The sequence below is a fragment of the Aphis gossypii genome, chromosome 2 (assembly GCF_020184175.1).
Source record: "Aphis gossypii isolate Hap1 chromosome 2, ASM2018417v2, whole genome shotgun sequence".
Taxonomy (NCBI): Eukaryota; Metazoa; Arthropoda; class Insecta; order Hemiptera; family Aphididae; genus Aphis; species Aphis gossypii.
Genome location: NC_065531.1, coordinates 19,763,254 through 19,791,027, shown reverse-complemented (window position 1 = coordinate 19,791,027; position 27,774 = coordinate 19,763,254). Strand labels below are relative to the sequence as shown.

The 27,774-nt window shown below is 24.1% G+C and overlaps 3 protein-coding genes across 4 annotated transcripts; all 3 read right to left on the bottom strand.

Annotated features, from left to right (window-relative positions):
• Window positions 1-1,108: 1,108 nt before the first annotated feature.
• Window positions 1,109-5,941, bottom strand: LOC114129600 (uncharacterized). The gene is made up of 6 exons (XM_027994394.2): window positions 5,323-5,941; window positions 3,984-4,620; window positions 3,719-3,787; window positions 2,215-2,307; window positions 1,659-1,763; window positions 1,109-1,554 (listed from the first exon to the last, which is right to left on the bottom strand). Exons 1-6 carry the CDS (start codon window positions 5,601-5,603, stop codon window positions 1,507-1,509), a joined length of 1,233 nt encoding a protein of 410 aa, XP_027850195.2. The 5' UTR covers window positions 5,604-5,941; the 3' UTR covers window positions 1,109-1,506.
• A 994-nt stretch (window positions 5,942-6,935) lies between these two features.
• LOC126549669 (uncharacterized) lies at window positions 6,936-17,827 on the bottom strand. Of its 2 annotated transcripts, none has more exons than XR_007603793.1 (5): window positions 16,418-16,582; window positions 11,332-12,149; window positions 11,021-11,113; window positions 10,167-10,271; window positions 6,936-7,067 (listed from the first exon to the last, which is right to left on the bottom strand). XR_007603793.1 is itself a non-coding variant. In XM_050199613.1 (5 exons), the coding sequence occupies exons 1-5, from the start codon at window positions 17,784-17,786 to the stop codon at window positions 15,944-15,946; spliced, it is 855 nt and encodes a 284-aa protein (XP_050055570.1). In that variant the 5' UTR covers window positions 17,787-17,827; the 3' UTR covers window positions 15,566-15,943. The 2 variants fall into 2 exon arrangements, 1 of the variants encoding a protein (XP_050055570.1); XM_050199613.1 differs by lacking the exons at window positions 6,936-7,067; window positions 10,167-10,271; window positions 11,021-11,113; window positions 11,332-12,149 and adding exons at window positions 15,566-15,982; window positions 16,619-16,711; window positions 17,013-17,081; window positions 17,238-17,827 and having other exon boundaries at window positions 16,418-16,522.
• A 4,779-nt stretch (window positions 17,828-22,606) lies between these two features.
• Window positions 22,607-27,591, bottom strand: LOC114129601 (uncharacterized). The gene is made up of 5 exons (XM_050199612.1): window positions 24,519-27,591; window positions 24,280-24,348; window positions 23,886-23,978; window positions 23,674-23,778; window positions 22,607-23,060 (listed from the first exon to the last, which is right to left on the bottom strand). Exons 1-5 carry the CDS (start codon window positions 25,065-25,067, stop codon window positions 23,019-23,021), a joined length of 858 nt encoding a protein of 285 aa, XP_050055569.1. The 5' UTR covers window positions 25,068-27,591; the 3' UTR covers window positions 22,607-23,018.
• Between the last annotated feature and the right edge of the window lie 183 nt (window positions 27,592-27,774).

Sequence of the window (27,774 nt, the reverse complement as noted above, 5' to 3'; positions counted from 1 at the left end):
TCAATTTACAGTAATAGTTTTAAATAATACACATTAACACAAAACAAACAATAAGGACACCTCAGTATAAAATATAAATTTAATGTTAATATTACATAGGTACTACCATTATTCAGTGACTTATAACTATCATATTTATACTCAATACTCATATATTAAAACTTAAACAAATATTACGTATTAAATATTACAATACGTCCATAGGATGTATTGTGGGTTGGTACTTGAAAGGGGTAGTGAATAAGGGTAGGAGAATAAGAGAGGCGTACGAAAACTTATGCTCATAGACCTTTTACTATAACTAGTAAAAGTATACTTAGTATAAGGTCTAAGCTTATGCTGTAGAGATCAGGGGCATCTATGGTGACTCATAGAAGTGAGGTTATAAGTGCTTGTCAGTATCTTGTCGACGAGATGATATCAATGGCATATCCAATGTACTACATATTATTATGGAATAATCATAATATAGGCTATCTCGAGAAAATAGACAACGTAAGAAAAAAACCTACTTAGAATACGCTCGAGTTTGAGTTCATCTTTAGCCTAGTAAGTATGCCTGAATGCCATACTGCCACTCTTTATTTTAATGTCGAATGTAGCCAATGTATGTACTTCGTAATAATGTAAAATATAATGGCCGAAGACAATGCGAGCAGTGGAAAAGTATTTAGTATTGCGTTAAATAAACTCCAAGAGTCTTAAAGCTTTACCTTCGGTGAAATTAATGATGTTCAAAGTTCAACGACGGAGAACATAATAAATAGGGACCGAGATGGCGAGATTCAAGGAAAACAAGGTAATTTAATTAAATTAATAGTTCCTACATTGAATAGGAATTTAGGATTATCACTTAAAAGTCAATTTTTATATCATCTGTAAAGAGAAGAAGTTTAACCAATGTGATATTATATACCACATATTATTATTTTAATAACTAAATAAATAATAATATTTATAAATGAAATGTTTTAGATAAATATTAAATCAATCTTAACTCTTAGTAACAGCTAGTACCTATATACAATATAAAATTTAAATAGTAATATATACACACATAAATATAAATGTATAAAAAACATTATGATGTATACTTAGTGTTATAGGTTGTTTACCGTCTCCGTTCAGAATATCATTTAATTCAAATTTAATATACCCATTACTCTAGAGGAACTGACCCTCTCGTTATCCAATATATTTAGTGAAAGTTTATAATATTATCTACATGAGCCGCCGAATTCAATACATAAAAAGTTCATGGAATCTCGATGTACAGTGTACACTCAACGTTATGATCATTGGTATTATAAAATTGATCTATTAATTTAATTCTACATCCACAAATAATAATAATGAGTTTAAACTTTAAAAGTATTTTATTAAAATTACTATTGAGTTTTAAATATTGATTGTGATGTCGTTTTTTAAAGTGATAATACTATTAATTATTAGGCATATTTTAGTCCGCGACAAAAAGCGAATTGTATACTTCTAAAATTTATTTGATTAGAGCGTAATGTTTCTTGAACGACTGGCGTTTGAATTTTCATTTTTCTAAAAAATCCATAAAACAAACTATAAATAACGTTAAAAAATTAAAATGTATATAAAATCTCAAATATTAAAGGCTTTATACAATTTAAAACTCAATAAATTACCCAAATTGTGTAAAATGATTGAGTATTGTTGATCATAGCAGTAATAATTGGATGGTTTCTCATTTGTATCAATGATGCTAATCCGGTCATTAGTAATACAAGTATCTATATACAAAACAAAATTTCAATTCAATGAGATTGTAAAAAACGTGTAGTACGTAAAAATGTTTATTTTTCACAATTAGATACTATTTACTACCTACATAATATTAGACAAATATTTGGATTTGTATTACTAGATTACATTTTCCACTGTGGAAATAGTCGTCAAAGAGTTTATAATTGGACCAAATGGTCTCATTTCAGAAAAGTAATGACATAGGTACATAAAAAAGATTTTAAAAAAAACACATATAATACAATATCAAGCAATATCAATATTACAATCCTCATCACACTTAGGATTTAATTGATTATTAATGCAATTTATAAATTAAATATCATCAAGTGAAAAATGTATTTTGAATGATGTTCTGCACAGTTAATGGGGAAATGCATAAATTCAAATAATGACAAAAAAACATGATTCGTGTGTATAATAATTATAGGTACTTACTGATACGACTAAATTTAAATTGATATTGAAAAATCCGAATGCTGATATTTCATCAAATTCCGAAACATTTATTTGATTCATAAACATTTTAACCTAATGCAGAAATCAGTTTTAATTTTTATAGATAAATACACATACTGTTATACTCTGTTCTAATGAAAGTTCTCGGGCTGTGGGATTCTACGTACAAAGGCGGAGATGGATATAGTTAACGCGTGCGTTGAACGCTGCAGCGGCGGCTCAGGAGCGCGTCACTTAATTTAAAAATAAAGTACAATTTTTAAGTATACAATATTGTACAATAAAACAGCTAATACAAAAACAATATAATATCAGTATAATATTATTTTTATTATAAATTACAAATAACTAAACCTGTGTTTTTATTGCCAACATTGTTTTTAAATGATAATAATATTATAAATAATTCCTGTGTTACTTTTATTAACAAATAGCGTACCTACCGTTTGAGTATTTAATTATCAGTGTAATATAATAATAATAATTTATCAAATAATGCTAAAATGAAAAAATGATGCAGTAGAATAATATAATTTGTAAAAATAATATTTCGTAGGTAGTCAATAAGTTGGTGGGGTGTGGAGGCCTTTGCATTTTCTACTCACAACTTCGGTTTTATTTACTCTGTAGGGGTAGGTGGGAATACTAGGAATAAGTTATTGTACATTGCCACACCTTAACGAATTTAGTTCGGTGTCACTGTATTCCAACAACCATCACCTGTTTGCATTTTAATAAAATTAACCTTTCAATACAACGACTTTTCAGCGGTAGGCGATTATTGAAAATGAAAACTGACAATAAAATTATAAAAACTAATTTGTCAATAGGTGAATTGAACGAAAATAGGTTACTGCCCTAGTTTACTCCAATAGTCTTTTATTATAAGACTATGAGACAGATTTCTGAGCCATAGAATATTATTAATTCAATATAAATTCAATAATTCAGTAATTATGTATCATATTATTCACGATTATTTCTATAACATGACTACCTAACGATTTTGTTGTATTCAAAATCGATGTTACCCATTTGTAATAAATCATTTTTAAAAGAAATTCATTTAAGCTCTTTTCACTGTACAAGTATTGGCCATTAATCATATAATTATTCATTATTAATGTGATTGCAGTTATTCTCAAATAATGTTGTCATATTTATTTTATGTATTTATAATAATATATCTTAACCCGCAACTCATACATTTATTTTACCCCTAATAGACATATTATGATATTAGGTATACGTATTATAATATCATATAATATATTATAATATTATATTATTGTACATATATTTAATGTAAAAAAAAATGAAATTGGATTATTTAAACAGTGTAAAAGGGACAGAGATCTCAATAAACTATATTATTTGTATCTACATAAATTGACTCTTAATTTGGTACGTTTATTGCTACTATCACCAACATTAAGGTAAATTAATGTAAACACGTAGGTAATCAATACAAAATATATTTTACTTGTATTTTTGTGTCCACTGGTAAATTTGAAATCCGGTTTGAACGTAAATATGATATTATTTTGTTTCTCTGCAAAAACAAAATTAAATTAAAATATGTATTTGAAATGAAGCATATTAATATTAAATGAAGATCTTAACGATTTATTACCACAATTATGTTATTTAAATAAACATTTTACTATTATATGATAATAATTTACGTTTGTAATGTATTATAGCAAATTTTATTTTAGTTAATAACATTAAATAAAATTTTACATTACCTCTTCTTTTATCCATGAAACAGCAACGATGATGGATACCAAAAAAACTATTAATTGTATGTTAAATACATGTAGTGGCAAATATTTTACAATATTTTGGGTAAAACTAATTTTTGGTGTAGTTAGCTCATGATATATCATCAAATAAAATATGTACATAAAATCTACAAAGCTGCATACAAAGAAACCTAACAGCAATAAACCATAACTTAAATTGAATATTTTTAATATTTCAGATAGTTTAGCATGCAATAACCTAATGCTCTCTACCAACATAACTATTTCAGAATTTGTCCATTCATTGTGAGTGGGGACTAATCCAGTAGGAAGACATTTCCAGAAATCATTTAATGTTTGAAATCTATAGCTTAAGTTATTGAGATAAAAACAAATTGTGATAATAACCACAAAGTCTGTTATATATGGCATACTAAAAAATAACACTGGTACAGTACTAATATTTACAGTTTTCAGCTGCCATAAGTATAAAGCACACACTTCGTATCCAATAAGATATAAAAATAACGAAGTCGCAATAATGATCCATCTTTTTTTACTTAGTGAACGATGACGAACCATAAATGCTGGTGAAAGAAGTGTAAGTTTTTGATCAAACTCTATGATTTCATTGATCAACCTTAAAAAACGAATGAAAAGTTGAATATTAAGCAATTAAAGTTGCTGAGATTATCAAATATTAAACAAATTAAATAATTTTATGAAATCAGCGTTTCTCTCAAATTAATCGAAATACGTTAAATATATCACAAGGTTAGGCTACGCTAGGCTAAGCTAGGATGTTTAAATAAAAAAAACTATTCAAAACTAAAAACAAATTAGCTTAATAGTTGGTATATTAAAAGTTGGGTCTTTAGATTCTATACTCATAGAATGTATTGTATGTTATACATTATACAATGCATATTGTACTCTAAATAAAATTTTAAAAACACTTCTCACGGATCCCTTAAACATACCTTAAAAACTTAAAATCAATAATAATTTATAGTTAAACAATGAATATATTAATTAGTTTATTATCATGATAATTTAAAATCATAATGTTTAAAATAAATAATTCTTTATTGTCTCATACAAAATTAAACAGTATAAAAATTTTACAAGATAGATTAAGTAAATTATTTTCGAATAAGAATTTTTATTCTTAAACTGTGAAAAAATATTATAATTTACAAATAAACATAGTAATAATATGTTTATAAGATTATCAACAACTTAAAAAATCATTAATAAGAATAACACTTAATGCTAGTATAAAATTGTCACCATTGACGTTAAAATAATTTAAAACAGATTTTAAATATATTATTTATCTTACTTAATTATCCATATTTCTGATAATCTTGATGTAATAATGACAATCCAAAATTTAACTAAACGGAAATACACTATGTAATAAAATCCTCTAATATAAACGATGTAAGTAAACAATATCAAGACGCACATTCTGGTTATTTCAAGCAATGCATAATGTGTTGTGTTATTACTACTGTGGACTAATAATCCAGTAGATTCAAATGTGTATGAAATTCTAATCAAACCGAAAACTTTACATAAAATTAAAATTGGTTTCATAGTTGATTTAAAAACAGACGTCATTTCAATATATTTTCCACGGTTAAAGAGAAATTGATTTATTGATTTATTAACACAAACTTACAAAAATGAAAGTATAATACTAGTATATTACTGGAACATTTATAAATTTATAATATTGAATTTGGTTAATATTATTATTTATTCAAACCAATAACGTACAACGGCAAAGCAGCTGTGTTAGGAGCAATGCAAATATTTGCTTATTTAATTCTTAAATTCTCAAAAGTGAAAATATGTTCGAAGTTGATAAACGGTATTTGAATAAGTCGGAACCAACGCTAACAATATTTGGGTTAATTAAATTACATGAATAATACGCTGTGTTTGTATTTTAGAATTTTAGATTTTTCTGAGCAAAGCGATTAGCGATTTATTGTTTCAACAATTGATTCGTACGTTTTTTTTTATCATCATCATATTTTGGAATAATAAAAATTCTTTAGTTTTGACGATAGTTTCCAGTAGAAAATTGGATTTAGTATATGTTTTAACAAAGGAGGTAGAGGTAAAAGTACTTTAAGAATTAAAATAAAAATGAGACTTTTTATGCAAAATCAGATTTTGATTGAATTGATTTTGTATTGTAATTAAAAAAAAAAAAAAATAATAATAATACGTAACTGTTATATAATTATAATCTATATTTATTCAACGAAATGGACAAATTTATCTTGCCTAATAATTACAAATTATTGAGGTTTATCTTGAATAAATATATTGCATTTTTTCAGTTTCTTTTATATATTTTGTAGAGAAAGAGATAAAGTAGGTATAAAAAGAAAAAGCTTTCATTAAAATACAAAAATATTATTAAAAATTGAATTTTATATTTTACATTAGGTACAGTATGCATAATTCTTATATTATATAGTTATACCTTATGGCTAATACAATAAAAAGCGAATACAATATATTTGTATTTTAAATATGTGTCTAATAATAATCAATACAACTCAACATAATAAAATAATCATGACTTAAGTATAAAAAAAATTACTTTAAGTCATATTATAATTTATAATTATTTCTATCTTAATTATTTAAAATGTTTGCATACAAGTAAGCTTATACTTTAAATTTGATATTCTATTCATTTTGGTATAATAAAATGTATCTATACAACTTTCTATCATCAACACAAGAGTTGATTAAAGGTGGTAAATATTGTAAATATAATTATTGAAAAAAATAATTATATACTGTAAACATTTAAGATAGATAGTCTCGATAGAAAAGCATTCAAATAATTAATAATATTTAATTTACGATACACCTAAAAAATAACAATTATAAGAGTACATAATTTATTAGTACTTTAACTATAGATAACTAAAATAATTTTACCTTTATTTATAATTTCATTGTTTTTTCAAATGTTAGAAATAACATTTAAAAGTTTTAGTTACAATAAAACTCATGATGTTGTATGTATAGCTGAGTTCTGGATTTGAAGCTTACATTTTACTGAAAGAAATTTAATTAACATTAAGAAATTATAATTCATATACTCCAGTTGAAGCAATACGGTCCTTATCGCCGGTGCTTTTAAGTCATACGATTGTGCGAGTTATATTACTGATTATATTTATTTTTACTTCTTCTTTTTTTTATATGTAAACATCGCTATCAAATATATAGGTGCTCTGTAAATCCTAAGTACGCTATTAGAGTAGATTAATTATTATTTATTATTGCTAATATCAGACATACTTTCGATTATTAAGAATTAGTTGGTTATATTTTAATATTCGATCAGAATTATTTTTTTTGCTGTAAATGTACTTGCATGCACGAATATATTACTCAACTATAATTGTGAATAATGTGTCTATAGTCTATACCTATTTACTGTCAGGTGTGTTCATGTTTCATCTGTGTTAGTCTACGTAATTTTTTTCATAGTGTTAAAATTTTATAATTTTTTTTTTTAATAATTTTTAGAATAGAAAATTTAATTTACCATAATATAAGTTCAGAAAGAGATTGTGATTTATTTAGTAGTTAATATATAGGTACACAGTTTGATACATTAGATAGTAGGTAGATGGATATATCAGATTTAGTGATGTACAAAACAGTTTATGTTTACAATATTAATAAAAACTTACTGATAATTTCATTTTAGAAAATGCTAGTGAGCATAACCACCATATAGAAATAGAATCAATTAAAACATGCAATATTTTCACTTTTTTGAATTATTTATTTTGTAGTTAATTTATTTTTATCTGTTTTAAATATTAAAAATAATTATGAAATAACTGAAATTAAGATTTCAGTTTTATTTTATTTAATTTGGCACCGTCGCATGCATATATTTTTAAGCGCAATCGTTTTCCTTTGAATAGTACAAATCATGTTCTTTGTTATCCCAGCACAGCGCGCAATCGTACTTCAATGCTCCAGTTAATTACTGTGTTGATCCCAACGATGGATAATTAATGAGGTCAATGAATAAAAAAAATTTATAATGGGTGAGGAGGTCTATATAGTCTATAGTCTTCACACCCCATATCTAATACATCCAAGTTAAAAATTGTATTTTTATGTGCGTGTATATTATTATATACATTAAATAATATATTCCTATATGTTAAGTAAATAAATAAATAAATTGTATCTAGCTCTATTTTACTGGAAAAAAATGCTCAAAATAAAACTTCTTAATCAATATTTAACAAGTTATTCTATGTATCATAATATTGTAGATAGATTTATAATATACAGGGTGATTCTTTTATCAAACAACACTCATTATTTCCAAAAGTATTCATGTTTTTGAAAATATTTTTTTACATAGATTCAAATTGTTAAAAAAAATATTTTTATAAAAAAATTATATTTTTAAATATTTTTTATCCTTATAATTTTTTAAGTTTTTTACTTTTTTGAATGACAACATACATTTTTAATTTTATATTCCAAAGAAGAATAATTTTTTGAGTATTTCGATACATAAAAATCAAATTTAGGGTGAGTAGTTTATGAGTTATACTTATTCAAAGTTTAGACAAGCGGAGTAGTGGAAAAACATTTTGCGGGGTAACCCCGTACCACTCCACTCTGCGCAGCTAAACTTTAAATACGTATAAACTACTCACCCCAAATTTAATTTTTATGTATCGAATTACTCAGAAAATTATTCTGCTTTGGAATATGAAATTAAAAATCTATTTTGTCATTCAAAAAAGTAAAAAACTTAAAAAATTATAAGGATAAAAAATATGTAAAAGTATATTTTTTTTATAAAAACGTTGTTTTTTTTAACAATTAGAAACTATGTAAAAAAATATTTTCAAAAAATGAATACTTTTGGAAAAAATGAATGTTGTTTGATAAAAAAATCACCACCTGTATAGAGCAATATAATTTGGAATTGAGATTTTTTATACTATTCAAAACAACGAAATCTCTTTAAATATTGAGAAAAGTCAAATTCGAGACTCGTGTAAATGTGTAAATTTTAGAAACAGTCTTGATGCTTGCTGATTTTAGACAATTTTTCCATTGTAGAAAACAATTTTTTTTAAATTTAAATTACTATCCAAATACTTTTATATATATTATTATGTAAATACTAGGTAGTGATAAAAAAATATGTGTGGGACTAATTGTACCCCAAATTACACTTTAAGGGGATGTGCAAAGTTGACCATATCACTATGTAAGTAAACTGATTTGGACCACAGCTCAATGAAAACTCTTAAAAATGTCACTGAAGTAAGTTTATGCTATGTAGTGAGTAAGTGAATCTTTTGGTAATGAACCCCAGATATTTAGTTTAGTTACTTTTAGAAGGTTAGTACCTATGTAGCATGTTATTTGAATTGTATGAAAGTGTAGCAAGAGTAGTATGAAGTAGACTTGAGATTAGAATATACTTTATACTCTTAAAAGATACACAAAAAAACTTTGATAGTGATGTACCTAATTTGCCTATCTATATCGCCGTGTAATCATGAATATAATTATAGTAATTCTGGAAGGAGGACACAATCAATCATATAAAATAGCCGAGTTAGGAATTGAAAAACATTTTATAATGTGAATAGTGAGGACTAAGCATACCTAAGTTTATTATAGTTAAATTAAGCGTTTTATTAATTATTATTATTTGATTAACTATACATTACATCATTTTATTATACTACACAATAATATAAGAATCATAAAAATTGAAAAATAATTTTGGCCATTTTTAACATGACGGCTTGAACATTGTACGTAATATTTAACTTTTGGTCGTTTTTCTTTAGGTTTACGAAAATTAATAATTATTAATAACAATTATTTTATTAACAATAAAAAAAATTATGATTAACCTCTCAATAAGATTTTTTTAAAGATATTTAGCACTTATAGAGTAATATACTAATTTATTAATAAAATATTTTCGAAAATAAATAAAATTAAGAACAATTAATGTAAATGTTTCAATATTATGTAGAATTTTTTTCTTTTATCAATTAATTTCAACTATTTTCCAAAGAAAAAAATTTAAAAACAATTGTGGTGAAATTATATTATTTTACACATTTTTATAAGGTTAGGTTTAAATCTTACCCAATTTTTGTGAAACCTATCAGTGTGATTGACCATATTTGAAATAATTGGATGTTTTTTCATTTGTAGCAATGTTGAAAATACTGTTATAAGTAGTATCAGGATCTGTTGAGCAAAAAAAAATTAATTGTATTTTTACATAAACTAATGAAAGAATTTTTAAACAATTTGTATAAAATTAAGTAGAAAGCGTATAATTTTTAATTTATCATAGAGTCATCAGTATTGTCAAGCTGACACAGTATATGTCATAAACTTATAATACGAATAACTCATAATATATAATTAAAATATTCAGACATAATATATATATATTATATTGTTATAAATAAATAATTTACATTACGTCATGATAATTAGAATACATTGTATGTAATATGTACTATAATAATAATTATGTCAATTATTATTGATAAAACTTTTCTGCTTGTTCAAAAACCTTTAAAATGTAATACAAGCTCCCTTAAATTGCTCATATGCTAATTTAAAAATATCAAAAATATTAAGTTACAATATTTTCCTATAAGTATTTTATGTTGATACTTTGACAAATTTTGTTAAAATATCGAAAATTTGCAAACTATTTTATATTTATACATTTAATTTTAAAACGAAATTATTGGTAGAGTGCAATGGTGTCGTTTGCATTTAAATGGTTTAAGATTAAGAGTCAGTTATAAATTATTGTTTATAACTATTTTTAATTTAAAAGTGTAAAAGTGTAATACTTTTAGGATGGTAACTATTCGTATAATCGTATGCAATTATTTTAAAACTATTTATGAATAAAATATATAGTGTATTGCGTGAATCCGCTAACATCAATAACATTACATCTAATTTAAAATACTTACTGTTATGACTAGATTCAAATTGATATTGAAAAATCCCCATGTATTTACGTAGTTCCTTTCTGATACTGGTATTTGGTTCATAAACATTTTAATCTAGGTATATATAATTAATGTATAAAAATTATACAATAACAAAAATATATTATTAATGATTCTATGATTTTTAAAATACAAAAGAATATTCTAATTAAAAAGTTGTATTTTTATTTTTATATTAATAAGTATAATGAACATTTCTATAGAAAAAAATAATTGAATTAAATAGGTTTATTTAAGTTTATAATTAAGTAGGTAATTATAAAGTGGTTTACTTGAATTTTTAAGTCTAGGGGTAACTTTGAAATCCGGATCAATCTTAATAATGATATAATTTTATTTTTCTGAAATTTCAAATAAAAATATTAAAACCTACAACGCACAATAATATGATAATACTATAGCTATGTATTATACAAATAATAATGAAATGGTGGCTTATTTAAAAAAAAGTACCTTATCAGTTATCCCAGATGCAACAATAATTATAGACGTACAAAAAACTATAATTTGAAAGTTAACCAAATGTGTTGGAATATAGTACATAATACTTTGGCTTAAACTGATTTTTGATGAATCCACCTCATGATAAATCATTATATATATTATGTATGAAAAATCTAAGAAATTGCATACAAAGAATGCTAAAAGTAATGGACCATAACTAGAATTGAATAATTTTAATATTGTACATAGTTCCGCGTGCAATAATCTAATGCTTTCCACTAGCATTGCTATTTCCGAATGTGTCCATTCATCACGAATGGGTATTAATTCAGTAGAAAGGCACTTCCAGAAATCATTCAACGCCTGAAATCTATTTCCTATGTTATTGAGATGAAAATAAGTTAAAATTATAAGCACATAGTCCGTAATATAAGGCAAATTATAGAAGTATATAAAGATAGAAGTATAGTTAAGTTGTTGTGGTTTCCAAATGTATATCTGTATGATCAAAGAACCAACATAGTATATGAATAAAGTAAATACAATTATAATCCAACTTTTTTTGTGTAATAGATGGTGTTTAACTATGAACGCTTGTGAAAGTAATGTAAGTTTTCGATCGTATTGTATGAGATCATTGGACAACCTATAAAAAAAGAATACAATCGAATTAGAAACTTCAAATGTTAGTCGACTGTTGAGAAGTTTAGGTGTATACATTTAATAAGTATAACGTTTTATTTTTGTTAATGTACAGTTTACAGTGTGTACTGGTTAATGGTTATGTTGTTATACTGATTTTATGATTTTGGGAAAGAAAACAACCCAAGTAAAAGTTCGTCTTATACATTAAACCAATTAAACTAAAAACTGATGGAAAAATTATAATTAAAAAATAATTTTGTGATCCTATATGATTATGTTGTAAATTATTTTTTGTTTCATGGTTATTTAAAGTGATAATAATTAGAGACGAAAATTCGTGCTTAAATTTTTTTCAGATAGTTAATTAGAAATTGAAGGAATAGAATCTTAATAGTATCCCAGTAAATTTTCTGTATACCTGAAACTTTCGTTAGTTAAGTGTTTGTCCAGTTGTCCACTATTAGTATTTTAAGGGTTTAATTAATAAAAAAAATTTACCGTATAAATAATAATAACGGATGAAAGAGTATAACTTAATATTTGTAAGTCATTTTAAAATCGGTTAATCATAAAGTAATTTTTGAAGTATTTTCTTACTTAATTATCCACAATTGAGACAATCTTGAGGTTATTATGACAGCCCAAAATTTAATCAAGCGGAATCGTTGTACATAATATATTCCTTTCATGTTATATAAGATGCAAGTAGATAATACTAACATAAATGTCCGGGTTAATTCAAGAAATGAAAGACACGATGAATTTTTATTAAGGATTAATAATCCTGTAGTTCCAAATGTATAAGAAATATTACTTAACCCAAACATTTTCCCTAAAACTAAAATAGGCTTCAATACCGTTATAAAATCAGTCGTCATTTTAATACGTTTTATACTATACTGAAAATAAATTTATAAATAATAATTTATTTAAAACTATAAAATATATTTTAATAAGCTTTTTTTGGTAGGGACAATGACAATATTTGGTCATAACATATTAAATACGAAAGTTCAATTTATTCAATAATGTTGGTTATATATTATGTATATCATATTTTCTATATTAAACAGCAGTTTCAGAACTGAAATAAGTTATTAGTATTTATATTTTATAATACACACTTGTCGGATGTCACTAAAAATCTTCAACTATCTTGCTTTATATTTTCTGTACATTTCCAATTTACCAATTGAAAGCAATTGAAATTATAATTGTAGATTTTAATTTCTTTACTTGAAATAGAGTTTTCAATATTTTTATTTCATAAAATTTAAATTACGAAAATTGCAAAGAATAGAAATTTTAAAATTCAAATTTTACGTTTTGGAAAACTTAAACAATTATAAGAAAAGGTGAAAGAGTTAATCTTAATAAACTTTATAATATCTTATTTGATAAAATGACAAATTTAAATCAGTGAACTAAGTACATACATTTTATTTATTAACATATACCTACATTGTATGTTTATTTACATTTTATAAATTATATTACATTGATCTATTAACACTTTATTAAGGTAATTATTTATAAAATTAATTTTCATTACCTATTATTTAGTTAAAAATAATTGAAATGAAATTTCGAGAAACGTTACTATCATTTCATTATCATTCAACACCATTAATCGTATAAGTCGATACCATAAAAAACAGGGTTCCGTATTAATTCAAGAAATTAACGATGTATGAAGTTGTATTTTATACTAACAATACTTTTGTTTCTTAAGTTTCCGAACACAAAATTCTAAATAAACTAAAAATTTTATCTAAAATTAAAATATGCTATATAACTGATTTAAGAACAGTCGTAATTTTAATATATTTATTATTCCTGAAAGGAAAATAAGTGATATTAATTAATTGATTCTATTGAAAAATATTTTAAAAATCAAAATTATCATAAATGTTATGATCAAATAATAACCGAAACACACCATTGTTATTATTACTTTATCAAACATTATAAACTATTCTGCAAAATTGATCATTATAAATTTTGCTTATATATTATTAATTTTTCATTTGGTCTTGTCATCTTCGTATACGTTTTTATTTTATTGATTACACAAATGAATAACTAATTTGATTAAAAGAACATAATATATTATTAATATGTATGTAGCAATTTGTTCGATATACATACACATGTATAGTATATTCGTAACTCACTAATATACTAATGAAACAATGAGTACCTAATGTAATAACTATAACTGTATATAATATATATATAGTTCTTTTTCGGCTTTTTCCACTTATCGGTAGTCCTGTCAAACAATAAGCGAATTAAAAATTGAAAATTTTTTCATTTTAATAGAATGTAATTTGTGTAGATCAATTCATTAATATGCTTATTCCTTATTTTATTCAATAATCAATATTACAGTTTTTCCAAATTTTAAAATTGGAATTTTTAAACATATCTAATTTCAGAAAAAAATGTTGAATTCTAAAGTCTTTATTAGTGTTCTGTAAAAAATTATTCATTTAATATTTAAAGCAGAAGGAGGGGTTACTCTTGTTTGAAAAACAGAATTTTATATTAAAGCAGAACACTTCTTAAGTGAAAGTAAAAATTTCAAAAAATTGTATATATGCTCTCTAAGTATATTAAATATTCTAAAAACTAAATTTTGAATAAATTCATTGTTTAATTAAAAAATGGAGGGAATGTGAAGGTGCTTAGCGGATCACACATTTACAGGAACATAAAGATACATATAGTACTACTATAATAATTTGTAAAACTGATTTTAATCAAATGGTAGGTACACATTAAATACTTTTAGAACACGATTTGCGTCCTTTCTTATTTAAGAAATCCAATAACCTAATCTATACGTTTTATTAGCAAAATTATAAGGAACTATGTAGTCCCATTAACTTATATTAACCTTTTTTTTTTTTTTTTTGCTGGTTGAACCGACGACCGGGAGGAGACTGCTTTCGCATTACTTCCTCCCGGCCAATTTATATTAAACTATATAGATAGAAAAAGATAAATTTTTAAATCAATTTTCTTCAAATAAAATTCAAAAATAAATTTAACTTAATTATTAAATTAACATTTGTATGTATCTCACACCATGAATTTTTTCAGTCAATTATTTAACCATTATTTTTGAAAATAAGTTCCAACATCAATAAAAAAGTAAAGATAAGTACATTGTGCATATAATTTATAAAACATTATTTTAAATTTAAATATTTATACACCGACTAATCAAAATTTCAATGTTCACCAATTGCAATGTCAACTTCAATAGTATGTGTATAGAAAATTAACACAACTGTTGAGTTTATGTGATATAACTATGTAAGCCACCAGTCACCACTGACGATAGCTAAGTCTCAGTACTCACTGAATTAAAACTAATTAGGTACTTTATTGTATATGTAGATGAAATGACATTTATTTTTGTTTTTATTATTTGTACGTTCACATTACATATCAACAGCAAGGTTATTATAATATATATAAATATAAAAATAGTAATATTAATAATGCATAGGTTAATAGATAATTTATAATTTACGGTATTAATAAGATATATAAAAAAAAAATATATGAAACTGGTACATGAATTTAAAATAATATAATACTATAAACCCAATAAATGGGCGAATTTTATAAGTTGTGTAGAGGTTTAAGGGTCGGATTCACAGGTGCTTACAAGTATAAGTCTATACTATTTTTCACTTAAAACGATATTTTATTAGATTGGATCTTAAATAATTATCAATATAATAGTTAATTAATATATATGATTTTGTATTTCTTAAGAGATTATTAACCATGTTTTGAATAGTTTTTTGCATACACATTTTTCTAAAAATCAAATTTAAATATTATTCAATTTGCATTAAAATAGTACATAAATACATAATGATTACTTATATAAAAAAAAAATCAAAAATTTAATACATTATTAAAAATGTAACAATTTAAAACGAGTTAAGATCATAGGCGCCCGGAAGAGAGGGCAAGTTGGGTTATTTGACCCTCCTTGGCTTTTCAAAAATATGTTTTAAATTGAATGTTTTAAGATAAATTATTATTTATTATATAAAAAATCCTAACATTATCCCTCCTAGAAAAATTTCTGCGAGCGCCTATGGTTAAGATATAAAAAAATATTTTATAAAAAAAGGGTGCAGAAGAAACATATTTTATTATTAAAATAAAATTTAAACATTTTTAAATTGCTTTTAATTTATATACTTGATATTGTACAATAGGCCACAAGACTTACAAATTTCTTACCCAGTTTTTGTGAAACATTTGTGTATTTTCAACCATTGTTAAAATAATAGGATGATTTTTCATCTGCATAATCGTTGAAAATCCAGTCATCAATAACATTATAATCTATAATAAAATAAATATAGAATTTGATCATTCGACTTAATTTGTGTAAATGAATGCCGATTATTCTTAATTCCTATAAACTAAAAAATAACTTACTGATACAACTAAATTCAAATTGATATTGAAAAATCCAAAAGCTGTAATTTCATCTGAGTTCAATAATGAAATTTGATACAGAAACATCTTGATCTATTCATAAATTAACGATAGTTTATACAACCTTAAGTACTAACTAATACGATGGATAAAATACCACCATAATTCATAATAGTTCATTTATATTAAGATATTACACAATAAAAATAAATATTATTGAAAAAGTCATAATGATAAAATAGCGATAGCAAGATATTTTTTAAGCTTTTTTAGATTTTATAAAGTCGAAAAAACAAAAAAATATAAGCCAAGTGAAATGTTATATGACATTGTAAAATATTCATGCTTTAGTGAGTTTTAACGCAGTGAAATAGTTGTGCAAAATTCATCTTACTTGTGTTTTTATTTCAACTGGTAATTTTGAAATAGGAATCAACCGTAAATATGATACTATTTTTATTTTCTAAAATCATATAGATGAAAAATTATTATTGACGTAATATATTACCTCACCAAGTTGTTTTGTTGGGGTGGCTGTTAAGTTCATTATTTGATTAAGAATAGACATTTAAAAGCAGTAATAAGATATTGAAATTTAAGTATTATTTATTATTGATACCTTTTCATTTATTGACGTGGCAGCAAGAATGACGGACATCAAAAAAACAACTATTTGAATATTTAACACGTGTAATGGTATATGCTTTATTATATTTTCAAGTTCGATCATCAAATAAATTAAATATATAATATCGAAAATGCAGCAAACAAAAAATACTAACAGCACTATACCAAAACTACAACTGAATATCTTGAATAGTTGAGATAGCTCAGCGTGTAACAACCTAATGCTTTCCATTAACATGGCTAATTCCGAAGACGTCCGTTGGTCTGGAACGGAGACTAATCCAAGGGGTAAACACTCCCAGAAATCGTTTAATGTTTGAAATCTACATGCGATGTTACTGAGATAAAAATATACGGTTATAATAACCACATAGTCTAAAGTGTAAGGCATTCCGAAAAATAAAATGAGGAAGAAGTTAAAATCAAATGTGGCAGGTGGCCATAAGTAAATGTCATATATTTTAAATCCAACGTAGTATAAAAATAATACAGCCAATACGATGTTCCATTTCTTTTTACTGATTGAATTTTGGTAAACCATAAATGCTGGTGAAAGTAAATCCACTTTTTGATCAAATTGTATAATGCCATTAATCAATCTTAAACAAATATTTATATTATACAATAATTATAGGAAGTTTCTTTTAACCTAAAAATAATAATACCTATGTAATATGTATTTCATATAATATACATACTTCTTAACTATATAACAATAATTGTATCATATGATATTTTTTTATTATATAATGCACCGTCGAATTATTAATCATAAATATAACCAAGTTTATTTTTATTTTTATATGGACTAATGACTTAAAGTTAATTTTAGTTTTAGTTAATCCAACATAAAATTTATCTATGACATAAAATAAACGTATAAATGTAAAATTCTAATGTGAAAATTACCAAAATTGACTTGGAATATAGTAAATCTAAATAATTGCGTTTTTTAATGAAAAATTCAGTATCAACTTTTTTATGCCATTTCTATTAACTATACTAATAGTTAATTTAGCTAATAGTCTAGAATATTTGGTCGATTTTTTTTTTTTTGGGGGGGGGGAGCTATCTTAGTTCAAAGTTAAGTAGACTACGACTCGATTATACATATGATTCACGGGTTTCCAAATTTAAAATACATACGATTTAATTTGGTAGTGAAGTATTATTGACATTATTGGAAGCTAATTCCCTACCTCTCCGATGTATATCTACGGTGTAGCTGAATAATGATCTTATTGAAAATTATTTTATTTTCAGGATACAAATTTTATATTTTTATCCTAGGAAACGTTTTAAAAATTTTAAATGATTAAAGTATAATTATTTATCATTCTTACTTTACTATCCATGTTTCTGATAATCTTGCTGCAATAATAACAATCCAAAATTTAACCAAACGGTAATATATGACATAATATAGCTCATCTTTACAACAAAAATATGTCAACATTAACAAGACAATCATCCGTGTGCATTCAAGAAGTGAGTAATAATATGTTGAGTGCATATTCCAAATTAATATACCAGTGGGTTCTAATGTATAAGAAATATTCATCAAATCAATAATTTTGCCTAAAGTTAAAATAGGCTCAAGTGTTGTTTTAAAAACAGACGTCATTTCAATAATATTATATTTTCTACCACTGAAGAGCAATCAGTAGAATTCGTTATTTCATTTTCATTGGTATTCTATTGACAGTTAAAAATTTTAAACATTACAATTTTCATGATGCGTAATTTAGTAGGTGTTATGATTAAATATGTATATTTTATTCAAACATTTGTAAATGCTTAATAACCTTGGTCGAAGTGGATCAATGTATTTTTAAATATTTTGTAAATTGGTATAATGTACCCACCGTATAGTATTAATAATAATTTTTTTAAATAATTAAGTCTTCATAATCATTAAAAACTTCTGCGGTAAAATGTTTTGTATTCAAATTTGAAATCATGATATTTGTTTTGTTTATAATAGATAGCTGAATTTTGTCTCAAATTTCATCTTACATTTAGCTATTATTTAATTTATTTCAGAATGATGGTTAATACTCTTACACTAACTATTGTATTTATTGTATAATAGTGTTGGTACTAATATCTTATTCTATCAAAATTATAGAAACGTACAATTTACAATATCAATTTATAATGAGAAATGAGAAAAGTGGCTAAAAATGCATTCAATAAATGCATTGTTATACATGATACCTAAAATATATTATAATACAGGTACTGTACAATTTGTTTAATATTTTTTAATTGTTTAGTAGATAATTTTAAACACAAAAACAATTGAAATGGAGAATTTTCATAATTAAACCATTTTTCAAGGTACTCTAATCCACGTTTATAAGAATTTAGAGCATCCGATCTTTTATCTAAATGTATCATTTTCATTACTAGTAAGATTGGGTAACCATGCTGTTACTGCAATTTCAAAGAAATGATCATTTTTACGATTTAACATCGTTTAACATTAATTTATACATTTATACTTTTGTTTATACATTGTACATTTGTATTTTAGACTTCTGGAGAGTTTAAATTATTTTTTTCTTATATTAAAATATGTATTTGAAAAATAGACAACTCATGATGAACAAACCAAATGTAACATTCACTTAATGTTAACTGTTCAGAAAGTTCATTTTTCTGATTTATAATAAATTTCCATACGATTTGATTACATAAATTTTTTCCATTATTTATAAAATAAGTTTGAATTAAATTCCAGTTCAAAATTAATCGGCCCACGTCATTAAAAAAATGAGGCCATCTCACAGGAAAATGTCGCAATACATTATGAAAGTGCTATTGTACAAATTGGAAACATTCTTTAAGTTCATCTACTCTTTTTAAGCTCATAGTATGATGGATGATTTATGTTTAGCATTGATGGATTCCTCGTTTTCTTTTGATTCTTGATATATTTTTACAGCTTTAACGCCATCATACTTTGAGCTAAAAACTGTTTGACATAACATATATCGTGCTTTGTTTGGGTTATCATGTTTAGTGATTAAATAAGAAAATATTTGACCTTTTAACCATTCGTCGTTAAAAACACAATTACGAATACTTTTTTTTGGTTTCATTAATTTATAATAATAAAGGAAGTAAGCAGGTAACCACTAACCACTCTATTTAACACTATTTAATATAGAAAAATTTATTGATCAACATTTTCCTTCCCATTTATATCGAAAAGATAACAGACTTAGGACGTTAGGATTGTCTACACTATTATTTATTGCGTAGGTATAGTTAAAAATGTTGATACTTATGTTTAAATTAAGTGGTCAAATTTGTGTCGAAATATAATTTAATATGTATAATATTGTTTAATAACAATTATTATTATAACTTGTGTCAGAAAAAAATGTTCAAATATTCGGAAATTTCACCCGTTTTCATATATGCTTTTTCTAGATGACTGCTAATGATTACATTTGCAAACCATGCTTACCCTATGTGTTAATAAAATTTCAATCGAGAAAGAGAATTTTCTAGCGCAACAAATACGATATTATGAAGAAGGTGAAATTAATAGACTTGAATATCTAAAGTCGATTTCTTTCAAATTTGTATTTACAAAATTTTAAAATTTTAAATTATTATTAAATAGTATTATACATACCTATTATATTATATTTTGATATATTTTTCTAAATTAAATGAATAAACAAAATATTAATCTCATATTTAATTATTAATTAAAAAAATATTCTTTTATTGAGTGACTGCAATCAGTATGTAACCTTTTTGAGGGGAACTGTTATATCTGTTTATCTCAAAAATTGTCATGACTGCAACTAGTATACAGCCTTCTGTACAGTAGGCATCAATGTACTTTAAAATTAAGTGATTTACTTTATTTTGTGTGTTGAATTTGAACACAATGATAAATCATTTCATATCACGAAAAAATTAAGGTTATATATCTTGCATATTTTTAGATGGCTAAAATAACTAAAATAACAACTTATGATAAACCTTATATTAAATTTTTTAATTCGACATTTGAAGAAAAAAATTAAAAATTTCAAATGTCTATAAATAGCTAAGAAAAGCGTCAAAATTAAACTAATAAACCTAAATTTAAAAATTGTAGGTATGAATATTGAAAATTGTATGAATTTTAGGGTATGGTTGAATTATACTCGAGTAAAAATCAGGTAGTAGTCGAACTGCACTTGGCCTCAAAAAAAGTATTTCAACAAAATTATCATACATTTGAAGGGGTTAAACATTTATTAAACTAATTATTTTCCTTTCCGTTTACAGGCTTAGGACTGACAATGATTTTAATGATTGGCGTGATTAAAAACTGGGTTTTACTATACACGTTTGACTCGTAACAAGTTTCACATATTTTCCATTTCAACTCTTTTTTTGAACGACTACTACCTGATTTTTACCCGAGTGCAGTTCGACCATTACCTTTTTTCAACCCAAATGCAATTCGACTATCCCGGAATTTTACATTTTAAAATAAATTGTAGATTTTCATAATTTTACTCAAATTTTTAAAATTTTACTAAGATCTTTTCATTATTTTTTTGTAGTATAAAAATTTTTGTATTTTTTATCCATCTTTCAACCAAAATCTACCTCTTATTCGCTACTTCGTATAAATCACTGTTAAAAATTAAAGTATTTTTACAGCCCAAATGAGTGATGAAAGATAAACAAGCATCATTTAAAATGTATACACATTGCACATACAATATATATATTGCCCACTCATAATCTAAAATCTACAGACAGACCTTTAATTAAATATCGGTAGTTGTATTCTAATCATAAACATTTCATCTAATGAATAAACTATAAATAAAATCATAGACAAACGTTTCAAATAATATTCAAAAATAAATTTAACTTAATTATTAAATTAACATTTGTATAAATTTCGCATCATGAATTTTTTCAGTCTATTTTTTAACCATTATTTTCGAAAATTATTTCCCATATTAATAAACAAGTAAATATAAGTACATTATGCATATAATTTATAAAACATTATTTTAAATTTAAACCTTTATATAAATATCGACTATTAAAATGTCAATGCTCACCAATTGCGATGTCAACTCCAATAGTATATATGTGTATAGAAAATTAACACATCTGTTGGGTTATTATGAGATATAAGTATATAACTATATAAGCCACCACTAATGATAGCCAAGTCTCAGTACTCACTGAATTAAAACTAATTAGGTACTTTATTGTGTTGGAAGGAAGTAATGCGGAAGGGCGGAAGGAAGTAATGCGAAAGCGGTTCCCTTCCGGTCGTCGATTTAACCCGGGGAAAAAAAAAAGGTACTTTATTGTACATTAATATTATATTATATTATATTTATTATATGTAGATGTAATGACATTTATTTTTATTTTTATTATTATTTGTACATTCACATTAACAGCAAAGTTACTATATAATAATTAAATATAAAATAGTAATATTAATAATTCATGGATTAATAAATAATTTATAATTAACAGTATAAATACGATATAAAAAAAAATAAAAATTATGTAATTGGTACATGAATTTAAAATAATATGTACTATAAATCCAATAAATGGGCGAATTTTATGAGTTGTGTAGAGGTTTAAGGGTCGGATCTCCAGGTGCTTACAAGTATAAGTATACTTCTACACTTTTTTTTACTTAGATAAAAATTTAATTAGATTGGAACTTAAATAATTATCAATGTAATAGTTAATTAATAAATATGAAATTGTATCTTTAAAGATATTATGAACCATGTCTTGAGTAGTTTTTTGCATACACATTTTCCTAAAAATCAAATATAAATATTATTCAATCTGTACAAAAATAGTTCGTAAATATATTATGATTAAAAAAAAAAAAAAAATCAAAAAATTTAACACATTATAGCTTAACATTTTAAAACGAGTAAAAGTATAAATAAATCTTATATAAAAAAAGGCTGCGAGAAAAAAACGTATTTTATTATGAAAATAAAATTTAACAATTTATCCTCAGTATTTATACCTAGTAAATATTATATTATTAATAATATTCTATTTTTATAGTTAAAAACTAAGCCCCATTATTGATCCATGTATAATCTAATTAATTTAATCAGAGAAAATAGTTTAGTAGTATTCAGTAAAAAATATTTTAATGTAGTAATAAGAGAAAAATGATTTCAGATTAAAAACAATTAGTATTTTTGTTTGTAGTAAACTTGTAAACATTAATGTAGGATTATAATTATGTGATATTTACCAAAAACATTATTCAAATGACCTGATTTGATTTTTAAAAATATACAAAAGAAAAATATTATATTCGACAAAATAGCATGTTTCTAAATCTTAATGAGTAATATTAATTTTCGTAGTATAAATGCTGTACATGTTATAAGACTTTTAAGATTTCTTACCCAATTGCTGTGATAGACTTGTGTATTTTTAACCATTGCTAGAATAATTGGATGATCTTTCATCTGTATAAGTGTTGAAAATCCAACCATCAGTAACATGGTAATCTATAGGTAATAAAATATATAGAGAATTTGATAGTTCGACTTAATTTGAATTTTGTATAAATTAATGCCGATTATTCTTAATTTCTTTAAACTAAAAACATACTTACTGATACAACTAGATTCAAATTGATATTGAAAAATCCGAAAGCTGTAATTTCATCTGAGTTCAGTAATGATATTTGATACAGAAACATCTTGATCTATTCATAAATTAACGATAGTTAATACAACCTTAAGTACTAACTAATACGATGGATAAAATACCACCATAATTCATAATAGTTCATTTATATTAAGATATTACACAATAAAAATAAATATTATTGAAAAAGTCATAATGATAAAATAGCGATAGCAAGATATTTTTTAAGCTTTTTTAGATTTTATAGAGTCGAAAAAACAAAAAAATATAAGCCAAGTGAAATGTTATATGACATTGTAAAACATTCATGCTTTAGTGAGTTTTAACACAGTGAAATAGTTGTGCAATATTCATCTTACTTGTGTTTTTATTTCAACTGGTAATTTTGAAATAGGAATCAACCGTAAATATGATACTATTTTTATTTTCTAAAATAATACAGATGAATAACTATTATTAACATTATACAAGCAACTCATAAACTGTTTTGATGGGATAGATGGATAGCTGTTATTTGTTAAGTTCATTATTTGATTAAAAGTAGACATTTCAAAACCATTATAAGACATTAAAATTTATGTATATTTATTATTCGTACCTTTTCATTTATTGACGAGGCAGCAAGAATGACGGACATCAAAAAAATAACTATTTGAATATTTAACATGTGTAATGGTACATGTTTTATCACATTTTCAAGTTCGATCATCAAATAAATTAAATATATAATATCGATAATGCAGCAAACAAAAAAAACTAACAACAGTGTACCATAACTGCAACTGAATATCTTGAATAATTGAGATAGTTCAGCGTGTAACAACCTAATGCTCTCCATTAACATGGCTAATTCTGAATACGTCCATTCACCTGGAACGGAAACTAATCCAAGAGGAAGGCACTTCCAGAAATCGTTTAATGTTTGAAATCTACATGCGATGTTACTGAGATAAAAATATACGGTTATAATAACCACATAGTCTAAAATGTAAGGCATTCCGAAAAAAAATATGAGGAAGGTGTTAAAATCAAATGTGGCAGGTGGCCATAAGTAAATGTCATATACTTCATATCCAATGAAGTATAAAAATAATACAGCCAATACGATGTTCCATTTCTTTTTACTGATCGAATTTTGGTGAACCATAAATGCTGGTGAAAGTAAATCCACTTTTTGATCAAATTGTATAATGCCATTAATCAATCTTAAAAAAATATTTATATTACACAATAATTAAAGGAAATTTGTTTTAACCTAAAAATAATAATACCTATATATTTCATATAATATACATACTTCTTAACTATATAACAATAATTGTATCATATAATATTTTTTATTATATAATGCACCGTCGAATTATTAATCATAAATATAACCAAGTTTATTTATATTTTTATATACACTAATGACTAAAAGATTATGTTAAAGTTTTGGTTACCCTAACATAAAAGTGATAAATGACATAAAATAAACAAAAAAATGTAAAATTATTATTACTTATTCAAAAATTACCAAAATTGACTTGGAATATAGTAAATCTAAATAATTGCGTTTTTTAATGAAAAATTCAATGTCAACTTTTTTATGCCATTTCTATTAACTATACTTAATAGTTAATTAGCTGATATTCTAGAATATTCGGTCGACATTTTTTGTTGGGGGAGCTATCTTGGTTCAAAGTTGCAGCCTACGATTCGATTACTATAAAAACGATCCATAATGGGTTTTCCTATTTAAAATACATGTGATTTCATTTGGTAGCAAGATTATTTACGTTATTGGGATCTAATTCCTACCCCTCCGATGTCTATCTATAATTTAGCTGAATAATGATCTCATTAAAAATTATTTTATTTCCAGTATGCATATTGTATTATATTTTTATCCTCGGAAATGTTTTAAAAATTTAAAATGATTAATGTATAATTATTTATCATTCTTACTTTATTGTCCATATTTCTGATGATCTTGCTGCAATAATAGTAATCCAAAATTTAACCAAACGGTAATGTACGATATAATATAACTCATCGATATAAACCAAATATGTAAATAATAACAAGACAATCATCCGTGTATATTCAAGAAGTGAGTAATAATATGTTGAGTGTATATTCCAAATTAATAATCCAGCGGGTTCTAATGTATAAGAAATGTTAATCAAACCAAAAATCTTGCCTAAAGTTAAAATAGGCTCAAGTGATGTTTTGAAAACAGACGTCATTTCAATAATATTGTATTTTTTACCACTGAGTAGCATATTGAGTTCATTGTTTCATTTTCTTTAGTATAATATATTAATATTGATTGTTTAAAGTAACAAACATTAAAATGTTCACGGCTTCACGCCTTTTCGTAATTTAGTAGATATTATGATTGGATTTATAATTTATTCAAACATAATTTGTACATGCTTAATGAACATGTGTCAACTTTTTATTCTACGAATTGTTTTTGTTGCTATAAATATTGGTTTTATATTTAATTTTTCAAGAAATATATTTAACGATGTACTTACATTGGTCGAAATGGATGAAAATATTAAATTTATTTTGAATTGATGTAATAAACTTTCTGTATACTACTATTAATTGTTTAAAATAATTTAGTCTTATTATTGGCAAAAACTTCCGCGATAAAATGTTTTGTATTCAAATCACGATATTTGTTTTGTTTATAATAGGTAGATAAATTTTTTCTCAAATTTCGTTTTATATTTAGCTATTATTTGATATAATTCAATAATAACTAATAATGGTTAATTAATTTTCTTACAATAAATACTGTATTTAATCTATATAATAGTGTTGGTACCAATACCTATCTACTTCTATCAAAACTATAGATAAGCACAATTCTTATATTTTTCTTTTATATTAGAACCACATGAATTCATGACATCTGCTTATCTTAATAAATAAGTACTTTATTTTTTTTTCTCATTTACATATTATGACATCCAATTAGTGAGCAGTGAGTGCTGAAATTAAGTGTAGGAATGAAACTAATCCAGATAATTCCTACTTTTTCATACAGTTATCGGTATTGATCAATATTCTATAGAACTATCATTTATTATACTCATTTATTAGTGATCAGTGATTACCTACATATTAAATTATTAAATTATTACTGGGGATGTCTTTAGCAACTTAATAATGTTCAGTTTTATTAACTTTCATTGTAAGTATTTTAATTTTAGATGGTAAAATATTTTTTTGTAAATGATAAATATTAATTACCCAAAGATATAGGTATTATTTATAACAATTAGTCAACTTATGATTTATAAAATCTAAAATTATGAAAACAGTTATTTTTCAAAGTCATAGTTGAATGGAAGATGGATATTTTTAATAAAAGTATTAAGGCACTTAAAGGCAGGAGCTAACTTGTAATATTGGTCTATTACTCTGTTTACCTAAACTACTCATCAGAATTTTGATTTTGATTTATTGAAATACTCCACAAAATATTTAATAAATTACAACGATAAAAATATAATTCTTTTTAAGAAAATTTTGTTTTATTTTGAATGGAAATTATATAAAAAAAATAAGAAATATTAGTATATACTATATATATAATATATATATTATTATATAGTCATATACTCATATATATATATAATATATACCTATATAATATAATATATTATATTATATTTATTTTAATAAAATATATAAGCTTGGAGAAAATTGAATTATTTTAATTTAAATGTACTAATCGAAAGTACTCTATCATAATCTATAACTAAAATAATTACTATTATACATTTATACAGTACAAGTGCGTTTAAATAAATTATAGATTTCGTTCTTAGCTATAGAAAACTATACATATAAAGTTT

What these genes read in the sequence shown, in the direction of transcription:
- LOC114129600 (XM_027994394.2), bottom strand. Translation starts at nt 5,603, where the DNA reads ATGACGTCTGTTTTTAAATCAACTATGAAACCAATTTTAATTTTATGT. An exon ending in TTTCATGGATAAAAGAAGAG is followed by an intron (nt 3,788 to 3,983) that starts GTAATGTAAAAT and finishes TTGTTTTTGCAG; the next exon opens with AGAAACAAAATAATATCATA. An exon ending in ATTTAAATTTAGTCGTATCA is followed by an intron (nt 1,764 to 2,214) that starts GTAAGTACCTAT and finishes TTTTGTATATAG; the next exon opens with ATACTTGTATTACTAATGAC.
- LOC126549669 (XM_050199613.1), bottom strand. Translation starts at nt 17,786, where the DNA reads ATGGTTTACCAAAATTCAATCAGTAAAAAGAAATGGAACATCGTATTG. An exon ending in CCACGTCAATAAATGAAAAG is followed by an intron (nt 17,082 to 17,237) that starts GTATCAATAATA and finishes ATATGATTTTAG; the next exon opens with AAAATAAAAATAGTATCATA. An exon ending in CAGTTGAAATAAAAACACAA is followed by an intron (nt 16,712 to 17,012) that starts GTAAGATGAATT and finishes ATTTATGAATAG; the next exon opens with ATCAAGATGTTTCTGTATCA.
- LOC114129601 (XM_050199612.1), bottom strand. Translation starts at nt 25,067, where the DNA reads ATGGTTCACCAAAATTCGATCAGTAAAAAGAAATGGAACATCGTATTG. An exon ending in CCTCGTCAATAAATGAAAAG is followed by an intron (nt 24,349 to 24,518) that starts GTACGAATAATA and finishes GTATTATTTTAG; the next exon opens with AAAATAAAAATAGTATCATA. An exon ending in CAGTTGAAATAAAAACACAA is followed by an intron (nt 23,979 to 24,279) that starts GTAAGATGAATA and finishes ATTTATGAATAG; the next exon opens with ATCAAGATGTTTCTGTATCA.